At 36.2% G+C, this 15109-nt stretch overlaps 1 protein-coding gene across 1 annotated transcript in view; it reads right to left on the bottom strand.

Moving 5' to 3' along the window:
- Positions 1-1535: 1535 nt before the first annotated feature.
- The window catches only part of CLEC16A (C-type lectin domain family 16, member A), a gene marked incomplete at its 3' end in the record, with an annotated part of 54199 nt that continues 40625 nt past the window's right edge, over positions 1536-15109 (bottom strand). The window contains 3 exon segments of the mRNA XM_009575599.1: positions 1536-1706; positions 3112-3316; positions 4041-4192. Of these exon segments, the coding sequence (XP_009573894.1) occupies positions 1536-1706; positions 3112-3316; positions 4041-4192 (528 nt within the window).

Raw genomic sequence — 15109 nt, 5'->3', positions numbered from 1 at the left:
CCCCCCAAAGAAGTCAAGAAGTAGACGAAGTCACTTGTTATCAACACAAGCACACTCTTCTTAGAGAAGGTTGATTCTGAAACAGTAACCACACCTTTTCCATGGAAGTCATGTCAAATAAGGAAATACATTGCCGTCATACAACATACACTTGCCTTTTGAAAAACCTAACTGGCAATATAAATGCTTTTATGACTTCTGTTATAGAATCATAGAATCATAGAATCATTAAGGGTGGAAAAGACCTCTAAGATCATCGAGTCCAACCGTCATCCAACCGTCAACCCAACACCCCCATGCCCACTAAACCATGTCCCTAAGCGCCTCATCTACACGTCTTTTAAATACTTCCAGGGATGGTGACTCTACCACTTCCCTGGGCAGCCTGTTCCAAGGCCTGACCACTCTTTCAGTAAAGAAATTTTTCCTAATGTCCAGTCTAAACCTCCCTTGGCGCAACTTGAGGCCATTTCTTCTCGTCCTATCGCTGGTTACTTGGGAGAAGAGACCAACCCCCACCTCGCTACAACCTCCTTTCAGGTACTTGTAGAGCATGATGAGGTCTCCCCTCAGCCTCCTCTTCTCCAGGCTAAACAGCCCCAGTTCCCTCAGCCGCTCCTCATCAGACTTGTGCTCCAGGCCCTTCACCAGCTTCGTTGCCCTTCTCTGGACACGCTCCAGCACCTCAATGTCCTTCTTGTAGTGAGGGGCCCAAAACTGTTGCCCAGACTCAGGCAAGCTGAGCTCCAATTTAGTCCTAAGGCGGCAGAACATCTGCTTTCTAAGTAGAGCATTTGAATTTTGAATCACTGAATCACATTTAAAGAGAAATGCTGAGTTTTGTGAAGTGATCAGCAGCTAGTGGTAACAAGATTGCATCTTTTTGTACAATACAGCAAAATTAAGTACTTTCAAGCAGTATGAGATTCAACTTTAAAATGACTCAATCCAAAAGGAGAAAAGTTCATCATCTGGAAAAAAAACTCTGCAGAGAAGTCAATTTGTGAAATAGACAATAGGGAGACAAAAGAGCAAAGAGCTCACTGATTTAGAATCATTCCTTTAATCCCAATTCCAAGCTAATGTTTTAGGAGTAGCTGTGGCTCTTTTCTGTCTTGCTAGCTCTAACGTAAACGAAACAGTGCACAGTATCCCAGGTATTTTTACAAACAGCAAGAAAATGATCATAACCAAATTAAAGGAGGAACTATGCACAACTGACAGGTGTGTTGCATAAATACTATGTGAAACATGATTTAAACTAACTCAGTTTGTAAAGGAATGCAAAGTATTAAGACACTTCCAGTGTATTTGGAGAAATTTGCCACAGATGTATTGCTCACAACGTACCTGAAATACACACCCAGGTATTACTTTTTTCTCTAGGAGTAAATTTTTCCATAAGCCTCATCCTGGAGTCGTGTGTTCAGAAACACATCACAGTAAGTTTTTCATTACTTACACAAGTTACAGTTCAGCTTTTGCAAATATAAATCACAAAGCAAAAATTGCTTGATAATGAATGCTAATCTTACCTGGGACTTTGTCAACGGATGCAAAAACAGAGCGTTGCACTGTAGGATCACTGCTACCACGTCGTGACTGATCATAAAATCTAAATGGAAGGTGTTGGGCTGCAGCTGCAGAGCTGTGTCCAAAACCCAAAACAACTTCAGTTGAAGGCTGAACAGGAAGATCCAGGAGAGCTATGTTTAATCACAATTGATAATTTTTGTTAATCAAAAATACAGAAGAGTAGGTGAAAATAAAATCGATAGTTTGCTCAGGATCTTAAGACTAAACCAGATTGTTTTACATAACTTGCCTGCATTTACCTCTTAATTATGGTTACAATTGCATTGGAAAAGAAGAGACACAACATTTCTGGCAACCTTTTCTACCATTGCTGTCCACACCACATTTACACTAAGGAAGCCTCAGAACACAGTAGAGGAGAGAAAAGGATTACAGTAAGCTCCTTGCATTAAACAAGCCATAGGAGTTATTTAAAAAAAAAAAAAAACAACTTCTGATTTTCCCTGTACAAATAAAGTCATTTATTACTTACAACTGAACACTGCAGAAAGCCATTTAAACAGACAATCTGCTTTAAACTGGCAAAAAAAAGCCTTTGCATTACCATTCAACATAAAATTTTAATATTGAAATAGACCTGTATTAACCCCAAACTTGCTTTAAATTTTTTAACATGAAGCAAGCCATAAAAGTATGACATATGTATTTTGTAAATTCAAGGCATAAAACTCTTTAGTCAGCTTCCTACAGAACTATAAGACACTAAAATAATCTTAAACCATCTATAATCACAACAATTCTCTGGCCAACTCAATAATTTTAATACCAGCTATGACTTTGTTTTTCACAACTCTGATTAGTTCATTATTGCTCTTGGACAATCCAAGTAACTGAGATAGTTGGTGTCCTTTTTGATTTGCCCACCTATTTTCCTTCCTGTATTTCAGAGGTTCCTTTTCTATACTCAGCAATTCATTCAGTTTACTGGTAAGCTTCAATTTAGTCTTCACTCACTTAATATTCAAGTAATATTTTAATCACCCTTTGCTATTTACTCAAATTAACTCTTTCCTTCATCTCTTTGCATGCGTTTCCTCCAAACACAGAAATCTAGCTGCTGATACTCTGCTTAACATTTTGGATTGCTCATCATCACCACGTCCAAGCATTAAGCATTATCATCAACACTATCAGGACACCATCCAACTCAGGACTCAGGCAAGCTGAGCTCCAATTTAGTCCTAAGGCAGTAGAACATCTGCTTTCTAAGTAGGGCATTTGAATTTTAAATCACTGAATCACATTTAAAGATAAATACTGAGTTTTGTGAAATGATTTGCAGCTAGTGGCAACAAGCCAGGATTTCTTTTTCATCCTTTCTTTGATGTGTCTATCATTAAATATGGTAACACATATTTTACTCCAATAAAATCTATTGCTTGGAAACTAGACACTGGTTTACAGTTTTCTGTGGCACACCACTTCTTAGATTTTTCTAACACATCCTTATGTTACACAGTGACTTGCTGTGACATACAAGTCTTGTTACTCAGTCATTTCAGAATAACCATTCACCTGCTATTCTCTGCATTTTCATACGCCGAGCTTGGATACGGCCTTTTGCAAGACGTTGTTTTGCAATAATGCAGCGAATATGATCAGAAAAAATAAATGTAGCTTGAAGGATAGGAAATGGCTTAGAATGAGGACTTGAGGCAGGCTTATGAATTATTATGTTCAGAGCTCTACTGTCATCCTCTACTCCCGTCACCTGCATATCCTGAAAAGAAACAGAAGGCAAGTAACTAATGAAAAAGTTAGCATTTTTAAACTATAGATTAAATATCAACATTGAAAGAAAACCCTATGAATGCTCCACTAAAGCTCCTAAAAAACAGTTTCTGTGTTAAAAAAAAAAGGACTATGCAAGTTGTACAACCTTGGATTTAGTTCTTCAGAAACTGGTACTCGTAGAGATTAAGTCAGTTTAAAATTCAACTAAGTTATTTGAGCATAGTGAATTTTCAGGGAATACAAACAGGGTTGGCTAAGGCAAGAAAGAGACATAAATGAGAGAAACTTCTTAAAGCTTTTAAGATCATTTAGATAGCACAGACCATTTTGAAGTTACAACCTGTCACCTTCCCTGCCCGTGTAGGAAGATCAGAACTCTAGGAGAGTTCATTACTGTGCCACTTAAGGAAAGCACTTGGGACTCAATCCTAATGGTATACGATTTCAGTGTTCAAATGAACGCACCCAGTATATATTGGGGAAGTTACCTCATTTTCAAGTGTGCCTCTAGTTAGTTATGTAAACTTCTTCAGAAAACTAGAAATAGTTTAAAAGGCAGGAACTAGAAAAAAGACTAGTAACAGAAGAAACAAATAAGCATGGTACAGAGCTTAAATATATAAGCTTATACTGGTATTACTACTTATCCAACATAAACGTAGATTTTTCAGCTGAGAAAAAGTAACCACCCAGATTAAAATTTCTCTTACCTGCAAAAGGCCTGCAAACTTAACTACCCCCCATCCAAGTCTGGCAACGTCTGGCTCAACCAAACTCATCTGGTAAATATCCACAGCCAGGAATCTTTGAACTTGACCGCCATCCTTTGTTATGACTGTACAAGCAATTAGATCACTGTTATCTGAAGGAAGGAAGGAAGGAAGGAAGGAGGGAAGGAAAAAAGTTACATAGCTACTGAAGTTAAGGATTTGGGGTTTTGGTTGTTTTATGTGACATAAAATGTTAATATATAAATGTGTAATCATCTTTACAACACATTTAAAGTTATTCAAGTTGTTTGTTTTTTTTTTAATATATATTTTGCATTTCCCTATCATATTTATAGTTGCATAGGAAGGGCAGGATACATTTTAACAGTGGTTCAGATACCTTACAAGTTACATATAAGATGTCTTATAAGCACCTTGCTTTCTCTTATCACCTTCATTACCTTTTAGTATAAAAGGTCAATTCATTTCAGGGGTGAAATTGCAACAGTGTTGATTTCTCTCACTAAGTGGCAGTCTCAAAAAGCCTTGTTGAAAGGCCACAGATACAGTCCTACACCATTGCAGGCAATTATATCTACCTCATTATAAACTTAGGCTCCATTCTGACACAAGTTACATTTCTACAGGTCTGAAACCTGATTATTCTGACTGTTGGAAGCCTTTCAACTTCAAGACTATAAGGACTCTCCAGGCAAATTGTATCAGGTTTTTGCCAATATTTGTTAAGCGAGGTGACATTTTTCCTTTACCCACCCATTTTATTCATTTATATTGAATAAACATATCCTCTCTTAACAATTACTCTAGGACCCCTCAAACAAGCCCCAAAATACAGATCTCAAGAAGTAAATATACCATTCCCTGATCCTCCCACATCTTCTCACTGCACCTGTTCCAGTTCAAACCCATCATTCTTGAAAATCACCTTCTTTACACCAGCTGAAGTCTACTGAGCGCCCTAAAAACTGGCACTAATGCCTCCTAGCAGACCTTTGCTAATCTTACTAGAGTTGCTTTTTCTTTTGCTTCAGATTGATACTTACACTCACATACTTAATACACGCAGGTCTTTTTCCTCTCTCTCATCTAGTACAATTTATAGCAAGTAAAAGATTCTATGACCACACATGCTGTCCTGCCGAGTTCATCATCTTTGCAATTCTAGATGGTACTCCACATAATTTGATGGATTTAGCCAGCTAAGTTGCAGCATTTTAACTGTTTCCTGCAATAGTTTTGACTGGGTGTTTGTTTTGTTTTAGGATAGAAACCGTCCCACTTGAGAGCAATGAGTTCTATATTTTGCTTCTACCTTAGCCATTGTTTTTCGACACACTCGTTCTCCTTAGCGCTCTCATTCCTTAGTATTGCTAAGGCATTGATAGAGTCAGCAGTTTGGAGTTATTCATTCAAATAGCCTTTCCTAAAATGAGGGTTCAATGCAATATGCATCAATTGCTGTTAAGACGCACAAGGCTTTTTTTCTCTCCTATTCCACATACACATACTGTTTTTAAGGGTGCTGTATTTTTAGACGTGTGTCTATTTACTGAAATCAGTTTGATAAATTGTATCATTTACAGTAAGGTAAGTATCTTTCAAAAAGGCTGATTTTTATTCAGAGTTTTTATATCTATCTGAAAGGAGTTATTCTGACACACAAAATTCAATGTATCTCTAATACTTATAGCAGTGTCTCCATACTGAACACTGATGTTAGGTGCTCTTGCATATGAAACCCACCATTTTTCACGTTATTTACACAACGCATTAAAAATAATCCTGCTAAAGTTCAACTCTGTGTTCAGTATCTGAATTAAAACAATGGAAAAAATATCTGACTACTGTTTTTCTCCTCTTTAGTTTCCCATGGAAAAAAAAACCACCCTAAAAATAAAACTAGAAAAATTAGCTAAATGGATAGGAATGAGGCTGCAGGTTATACAAAACAGTAAAGCTTAAATTTACTTATCCAAACATCTAAACAAGTAGTTAACACCATATTTCATACTAGAAACATCTGTGGGATAGAGATAGACTACAAGTGGAAGCATACAGCTCTTCGCAGTGGCAGATCATACAACTAAGGACAACAGCCATAAATTACGGTTTGGGAGGTGGAGGAAATTCTTTTATGCGTAATACAGCACAGGAGGTTACCCAGAAAGGTTGTGGAATTTCTATCACCAAAGGTTTTCAAGTTCCAGAAAAACAAACCAAACACTCCTCCCAAAACCAACCTTCTCTTTCCCCCAAAAAACCCCCCACACAACTGAGACGTCCCTTCCAACTAACATTTCTACGATTCTACCAATTACCATTTACCAGCAGGATCCATTCAAAATTGATTGGGTGGTAGGAGAGAAAGGGAGGAAATATGGAACCCTAATATGATTAAAAGAGGATAATTAATGCCAATCCAGTGTGAATTTAGTGTGAGCTTTTGAAATTTGAGAAAACAAGTTTAATCAATAAATACAACACTGCTATTTTTCTGCAATACATACAGGACGTGATTCAGTTACATGAGAATTGATTGCTGTTACCTTCTCTATATGCTCTAGAAGGCTCAAGAAATCCATACAGGATTGGCAAATATTACTATAGGAGCCTATGGGAGATTTATTGCTTTTTAGAGAAGAAGCTGAGACACCAGGCAGAAAATCATAGGAGATCTAAAATGGCAATGTAGGCTATGTTTAGCCAACAGAATCTTACTCCAATATTATTGTACCAATGATATTCTAATAATCTGAACAACAAAAGACATGCATCAAAAGCTCTATCTAAATTTTTGATCCAAAAGTGTATCTGTATTTGCATATATTTTGTACCTACACATCTAGAAGTGGTAACAGAGGTATACATCTAATACATCCCTCCAGAAATTACTTTCTAATACCTTTCTAATACTTTCTTATTCCATCTTTTCATTTGTAACTGGAAAGCTTGAAGTTATTATCAACGTTTCTAAGTCATGGGAAAACAAGAATAATGCAAGTGTCATTTATTCTGAACTGGCCTGTAAATTTAGGCATAAAATACCCAAACATATTTGATTGTTTTGAAACGCGTAATATATACATCAGGGAATGAAAAACAGAAGACTTATAGTAGGAAGGATTGTAGCCAAGATTTAACTTCTCTGAAAGAGACTTAGAATTACAGCTGATAACAAAGCGAATGTATTTCTACAATAAAACGGCAGACATGATCTCTGAATGTACACAATAGGGTAATACCTCTGCTTTACACTGGTGTATTACTGTAACTCTGTGCTAGCTGAAGTACACACAGTTTTAAAGAAGCAGGCTGAAAGAAACTTGAAAGACCATCACAACAAAGACTGACATGAAAATTAGAAATACCTTTTTTTTTTTAAAAAAAAAGCAAAAAGGTTAATAATTCAACTAACTTAGTTTAAAGAATGCCTGGGAGACAGGAAGATTTTAATCCATACATAAATAGTACAAACGGGTAAGAGATTTAATACAGGGCCAATTCTAATAGACAAAAGCTACAAAGGGCAGCAGTTCCATAGTGAAAATAATTGACTGACGAAACTACACCATTGGTAGTCTGTTCCTTCACAGGACCAAGTTTCTAATCAAGAACTAACTTTTTTCTAGGAATACACTTTGGTTCAAACAGAACTAGCTTCAGAGAAGTTGTATGTAATGCCCAGGATATATGCAATGTTTTTTTCCAAGCCATCGAAACAGAATGAAACAAGAAAATCCCTATCAGCTATTAACTGAGAAGGAATTAATTCTCAAGCAGTTGCTATGACGAAACAAGGAGGGGCTTACTATATGGCCTATCCTCTATATTGCATAAACTCTTACAGCTGAAAAGCTGTAAGAAGTTTGAAGCAGTTTCAATAACAAGCATAAAGTGTTATCAGTGTTAATGAGCCCTTAAGGCTTTCAACAGTTACAGATGTGTTTCAAAACAGGACTCTGGAACGTGTCTGGTTACTTTTTAACTTGGGACCCTTTATTTATTGCCTCTTTCATTCTTTAATCCAATTAGTCCACCAACATTTATTTCAGTCGATACGAATTCCTGGAACAGCCCTATTCTTCTCAAGACCTGAAGTAAGTGGATTTGGACCCCTCTGAATATGTAACGTGAGGTTGCTGAATTTTGTGGATAACCTATTGTAAGATTCTCAACATATACGCCACAACACCAAATAGAGTTGTGAAGTTCTCAAATACTTGGTTTTGTCCAGTATTTACACAGCTTTTAGCGCAACAGCAAGCAGATTAAAATACTTGGAATTACTGCTGTACAAATTCAACTGCCTGACTACAAAAATGCAGTACTTAAGGTAAAGAACTCAAAAGGGCAGAAGTTGTTTTCCAGAGCAGAAAGTTTGCATTTTAGATCTGACGAAAACTTAAAAGTAAAGCTGTAAAAGTAAACTGTAAAAGTTTATCAAAAACAGAAAGGAAAATTACTCATTTATTAGACAACTGTTACAGGAATCTTTTGAGTTTATACAACTGAATGTACCCCATATACATGACTGTTTCTAGTTCACAGCTGCTGAAGCATCATAAGCTACAGTCATCCTTTACGACAAAAACAGAAGAGAAAGTGTGGTTAAACACACTTCCAGTGAACTGATCTGAGAATACTTACAACTGTGCTATAAAACAGTTACAGATACTCAACCACATTTACATGAAAGAATTTCAAGCCCAGTAAACTTCGGTACTATTGAAATTTGATTTGGGGACTGAATGGCTCACTGATGTTTCACTGCTGCAAAAAAATGTAGTGTCATTTCTGAAATTAACAGGAATGCTTCATTTTTCCTTATGCAAAATGAAGCTTGTAACCAGTTTGGACACTACACCTCCAAGAGATGGATCCAAGATTTCGCTGGACTTTCTCCAAGAAAAATACAACTTTTAGGAAATACAGCCAAGGAAGCAGAGTTCAAAGACTTCAGCTGCTTGCAGCGAAGATTTAAATTAGGTGAAAATATTGCATGAACACAGGCAATTATTTGCCCGGAAAGATTGTATTATATGAAGTCTTTATGAGTAGAACAGCTACTTTAGGAGATGGTCTAAATGTACTTGACCTGCCTCAGGGCTTGATCTTTAACGATTTTATAATTTACAGTCATCACAATTCTAGAAATCATCCGCAGACATTAAAAGCTCTTACAGAAAACTTTTAGCACTTTGTGTACATAGCTGGCAGTCCAAGATAAGCATTAGGCTGCAGATAGTTAATGCACCGCCTCGCACTTTGCATAAAGAACTTTTTCCAACAAGCATGTAGCCCATTTGGTATGATATTCTGCTTTACTAACTATGACAGTCTTTAATTGCAAAGAACTTCAGAGTTAAAGTTTTGTACTTTGATGAAATGAGTTTATAGAGGAATATACGATCCTTGACAGAACTACAACATATTCCCCAAATATACTCAGAGTTTACAAAGCCATTTCAGATTTTATGTAAGTCCTGAGAAACAATTATCTTCACCATACCCTCTATCCAGAATGTTTTTGACGACCTGTTTTGACCATGTTGTTGAACAGTTTAAAATGAATTACTTCTGTAATTCACAATAAACAGTCCTCTTTCAGAGAGGCTCAGAATTACTTTCTCACTATGTCTGCCATCTCTCTTTTGTCCAGTAGAAAGTCAGAATCTCAGTTGACATATTAGTCCCTCCTGCTGGTCAGGACAGGATGCCACCACCCTTCTTGAGCAGGGGAGCACTGTTCCCATCAGGAACAGCAGAAAAGAGCAAGAATAACTGCTAAGAGTGACTTGAAATCTCTGTTCTTCCAAGAAATACTAACCACTTTAAAAGAATTCTTCTTTAATGAATTTCTTACCACCTGTTTCAGATAAAGAAATAGGTCTCAAAGACAGTTTGCTAAAGACTTCTTAAAAAAGAAAAAGATTATGTCAAGATTTACTGAACAAAAAGGAAGAGTTAAGAAAAAAGCAAAAAGCTTTAAGATGACCTTGGAAAGAGGGGAAAACATACAGAACTATATACACACGAATTGAGAAGCCAAGATAAATTGAGAACAAACCCAAGGCGCATGTTTCAGAATGTAAACCAGAGGACAAGCCATGTTAAAGATGATTTAATTCTTTTCCTCTGAATATAAAGATTTATTTCTGTACACCTCCAAATAACCAAAAATAAGGGACAACATATTATAAACATTAATCTCACACAGGGTACTGCAACCAAGCAGAAGCACGCTTGCTCCTAAAACTTGTTTTCTTGTAAACACAAGACGACTGATAACCAGGCAAAGGGACTCCGTATTGCAGCATCATCTTCTTGAATTGTCTCAAGATTGTTACACTGCACTTCTGACAATATTCTTTTTTTTTTTAATTAAACACCTTGATTACATTTTTTTAAACAGATACCAAGTTGTTAAATACAAATCTAGCATTTGCTCCTACCAGGCAGGTGTATTTTAAAAATATTTCAAACCAGTACTTATCTAACAGAGAAAAGATCACTATCACAAGTAAAACATGAAATAATTAACTATTAGCAAACAAGCAAAACAGTCCGATTAAGCTCTTTCACATTACCAACCATAAATATAAGATTTGAACACCATACACACTACAGATGACTTATGCCACTAAGTCCAGAAAAAATCTTGCCTCCTGATGATATTCAGGAACAAGTGGATGTTGGCATTTAAAAGGAGTATCTGCTGGAATTTCTTATAAGAGATGTGATTTCCTCTCAGACGCTTATGAATTTTCAAGCATACTGAACATAATCCATTTTCTTGTATCATGTGTGCTAGTACTCACAAACTTACTAGTTTAGACTAGTGAAAAAATTTAGTTGTCAGAATATCATGAAACCTAAACACTCATCTCAGTGTTTCATGACCATCTGGAAAATATTCAAGACTAGTGTTTACTAGCACCTACAGTGATGCCGGAAGACAAAACCAGATATGATATTCTCTTCCGCAAAGTGTAAACCTAAAATGACTATTTTTGCTCAAACTGCATTTTTTTTTTTTTTACATAAGTGTATATGTAATTATTTCATATATATGTGTGTGTGTACGTATAAAAAGCATTTATATAGATGTCTTTAAAAAGGCATCTCTTAAATGCATTATAAAAATATTAGAGAAGTATACAAGAAAATAAGCTGTCATTTCAACTTATCTAAAAACCACACGATTCTGCAGCAAATGAGAACGGATAAGAGCTTCATTTTCAGCTTGAAATGAGTATCTCGATTTTAACATTGGCATAAAGTTCAGACAGATCAGTTTTCAAATCAATACATCCAATTCACTGATGTTTGCTTTGCCATTATGAAAACAATGTCAAAAGTTAAACACCTTCTTACAGAAAGCATCTAGCTGTGACATTATGGAGAGAAAAAACTGAACTGTGTTGTTTATTAAGCTGTATATAAACTCCAGTATCTGAGGGATGACAACATTGAACTGGAGAAGCGCTAGACTGATTATGTTATTTCGCTGTTACTGTACTCTGACACCAGAAAAAAGACTCTGTGCAAGAGAAATCACACTTGCCAAATATCTCAACTGGACAGAATCTGTAATGAATTCCTGAATATGACAATCCAGAAAGCAAATCAGAAAAAATTCTGGGGAGAAAACTCTTCTGAGAGGAAGTACCTGCAGAAGCATGAGCAATGACAAAGACCTTGTTTTACATGCAGGTCTTCGTAACAGGACAGTAGCCTGGGAACAGTTAAATTTTTATTAGGAGAAGTATGCTTGTCTTGCTCTGAAACAATCTCTTTTTAAGCCAATACCTCACTTTTAAAGTTAGAAGGAAATGACACTCATTCTCCTCCGAAGAAAGCTTAGCAACTGTACACTCTAAAACCTCCAAAGCATCTGTTAAACTTGGAAAATACTGGTATTTCACTGACAGAAGTGTCATTTTTTAGGAAATCAGGGGAATGGAGATCAGTCTTCATAGACTAAGCAACTGAAAGACTATGCAGAAGCATTTGCATGAAGAATGCAACAAATCAAGCACCTACTTAGGTGTTCCCATGAAGTACATTTAGTTGAAATTAGAGAACATGTCTCTGGTCATACACCTGCACTACATTTTGGCTTACTCTTTTTTCCTCAAATACGACAATGTATTTAGGAATGAGATAGACAAACCTCAAACAACAGTACTTTGGAAAGAAAACTAAATAAAAATCTCTCTTAGCATACTTAACTTAGTCTTGAAATTAAGTTATTTAAAAATACGCATAAGAATTAAAAGCTAAAAATTTTAGTGTTATCTACCCACAGTGAAATCTCTTACTAAACTATATAAGGAAGCTTTCATTTGCCTAGGCAGTTTATGTTCAAATTAAATACTACTTATGCAAATAAATTGAACTAACTTTCTTTTTCCTGACCATAGTGTACTGTTTACGTTCAATGAACAGACCTGGAAAGTAACTGGATAAGGACTCAAAAGATAAATATCTTCCAAGGAATATAACTTAATAGAAGAAAAATTTCTACGCCCTATGATAAAACCTCTTATCAATGTCTGCAAATACCTGTTTGGGGGGAGTAAAGAAGATGAAGCCGGTGGTATCCAATAACAAGATGAGAAGCACTGAGCGCAAATTGAAATACAGGAAATTCCATGAAAACACTGGGGGAAAAACCCAAAAACCCACAAACCTTTTTTATTGTGACGGTGGTCAAATACTGAAACAGGTTGCCCAGTGATGCTGCAAAAGCTCCATCCTTCATGATATGCAAAACCTGACTGGTGAGGGCCCTGGGCGACTTGCTCTAGCTGACCCTGTTTTGAGCAGGGGGATTAGACTAGATGATCTCCTGAGGTTCCTTCCAACCTCAATTATTCTATGATAAATTTTCCTCAAATCTTATTAAAAAAGTGTTGACTATGATGGTCTTTATACAGCCTATAAATCTGGTAGAGACAGAGTGAACAAGGAGACTTAACTATAATGTTACTTTTTTCAGTTTTAGCAAAGAAGTAACAGCTTTAAATGTATCATCATTTACCTCTTGGCCATGGCATTTAAAACATTGTCGCTAACAGAATCAGCAGCCTGAAACCAAGCACCCAGGCCGTTAATTTGAGCTGCCAGTGCATTTCACACAAACAGTCAGCTGCTGAATAAGATTGAAGAAGCCACCTACATGAGACATCTACAAACTCACATGCAGTCTAAAGCTGGCAGTTATCACATAATACGTGAGTGCTTCAAAACTATACACAGTAAAAAACAACACTGAAAAGTAACAGTATGTATCATTCTGGTGGCAGCATACCCAGCAATATGGAATGAACCTTCCGTGGAATACCTGACTCATTTCTAAACATACAGTCATACATAGTGCTGACAACCTTGCAACTACATTTAAAGGTTTACAATATTAAAATGCTTCTTTACAAGAAACGTCAACCTTTCTCATCAAGCACCCATAAAACATCAGCACTGCATTCAGGCAAAAAAAAAAAAAGCCATTTTGCTAAGGTGAGTTTTGTAGGATTTTTCAAAGTCAAAACAGTAGCTGAAATAATTACTGGATCTTGTTAACCTCTACTCCTTCTTGATACTATATGTATACAAATGAGCATAACCACTGGAGGCATCTCAAGGTTCAGAAAAATTTAAAACCCATTGTAATAATACAGGTTGAGGAAAATTTGTTAGATTGCAAATATCCCCAAAGTGATAATTGAAAAAAGGCACACAATTATAATTTTTTGGGTCACATTTTGCCAACTGCTAAGTCTCCTCCCAAGATATGGCACCTATGCAACAGCATGTATCCCATATGCTTTATGCCGAAATGTTGATATTCTCTTGTCTCTCTTTCTTGGGCAATGAAAAGACTTGAACTGGAAACTATGTCTTTATGCTACCACACACACTAGAACTTCATCACTGTGCTACCTCAATTCAGGTAGTTTAAGTAACAATAGCAGTAATAAGCAGTTTAGAAAGTGTTACCAACTGAAATACACAAACTGATGCACATGTAAATGGAGAAGTTCACTCGAAGGCCCCAATGAATGCAGATTATTTGCTAGTGGCCTTAACAATATTAAAATTAAAAGTAAAAATCACAAAACAACTCTGATGACTTTGAACAAAGAGTGTGCAGTGTTGTAGACAGGAAGAAGCAATGGAGGGAAAAAGGTAAACATCCCAAGGAAAAGGTTAAAAAAACTACAAAACAGAACAAAACAGGGAAAAAACAGCTAACACCTGTATCTGTGCTACACAGTATTATTTTAGCAATTTACTGAAAAGAAAAGCTCCTCCCATGGAAACACCTGAAACATGATCATATTTTGTGGACACAGATACCAGTGCCACTTCTTTGCAACAGGTCTAACACCTGTCAACTTGATTTGAAGATTAAATAAGTCTATGCCTTTCTAGTTAACCACAAAAGAAAAGTCTTTTGAAGCCAACATATGAAATTCCACATCAGGCACTGATTGTTCAAGACAGATTCTGACTCAAATACAGGATATGAGAAAACTCAACAGGAAGGGCTTTTTACAGCCTTTTTCAGTTTATTTCAGTTTTTGGAAATAGGCTAGAACTCCCTTCAAAATTTTGAGATCCCAGACTGACTCACTCCCTCTTCAGAGACAGGCTATTTTCACCAATAGTGGGGTAAGCAATGTGTTTAACTGAACTTCTGTAACTCTGACAGCTGTAAAAAAATTTTTGTTTACTAATAAATGCTGGAGTATATGGAAAGAGTCATGCTTTGAAAAAAATCTATGGCTGTAATTACATATTGTGGTCCCAAAATAAAGATTAAAACCTTCTGTGAAAAGATCAGAAAGCAGTGAATACCCTAATGCACAGAACTGCCATGATTATGTGGATACTCTGTATTTAAACTTAAATATGTAACAACAGCACACATAAGGAATAGATACAACTGTAATACTCTTCAAGTGTGCAACACTTCTTACTACAATGCATACTGTTTATAAAGTCTATTATCTGCACTAGATGTTTACTAAACTGTATGTCAGGAG

The sequence above is a fragment of the Fulmarus glacialis genome, unplaced genomic scaffold, assembly GCF_000690835.1.
Source record: "Fulmarus glacialis isolate BGI_N327 unplaced genomic scaffold, ASM69083v1 scaffold5074, whole genome shotgun sequence".
In the NCBI taxonomy this organism is placed as follows: Eukaryota; Metazoa; Chordata; class Aves; order Procellariiformes; family Procellariidae; genus Fulmarus; species Fulmarus glacialis.
Note: the sequence above shows the minus strand (reverse complement) of the source record. Positions and strands in the feature narration are given on the sequence as shown.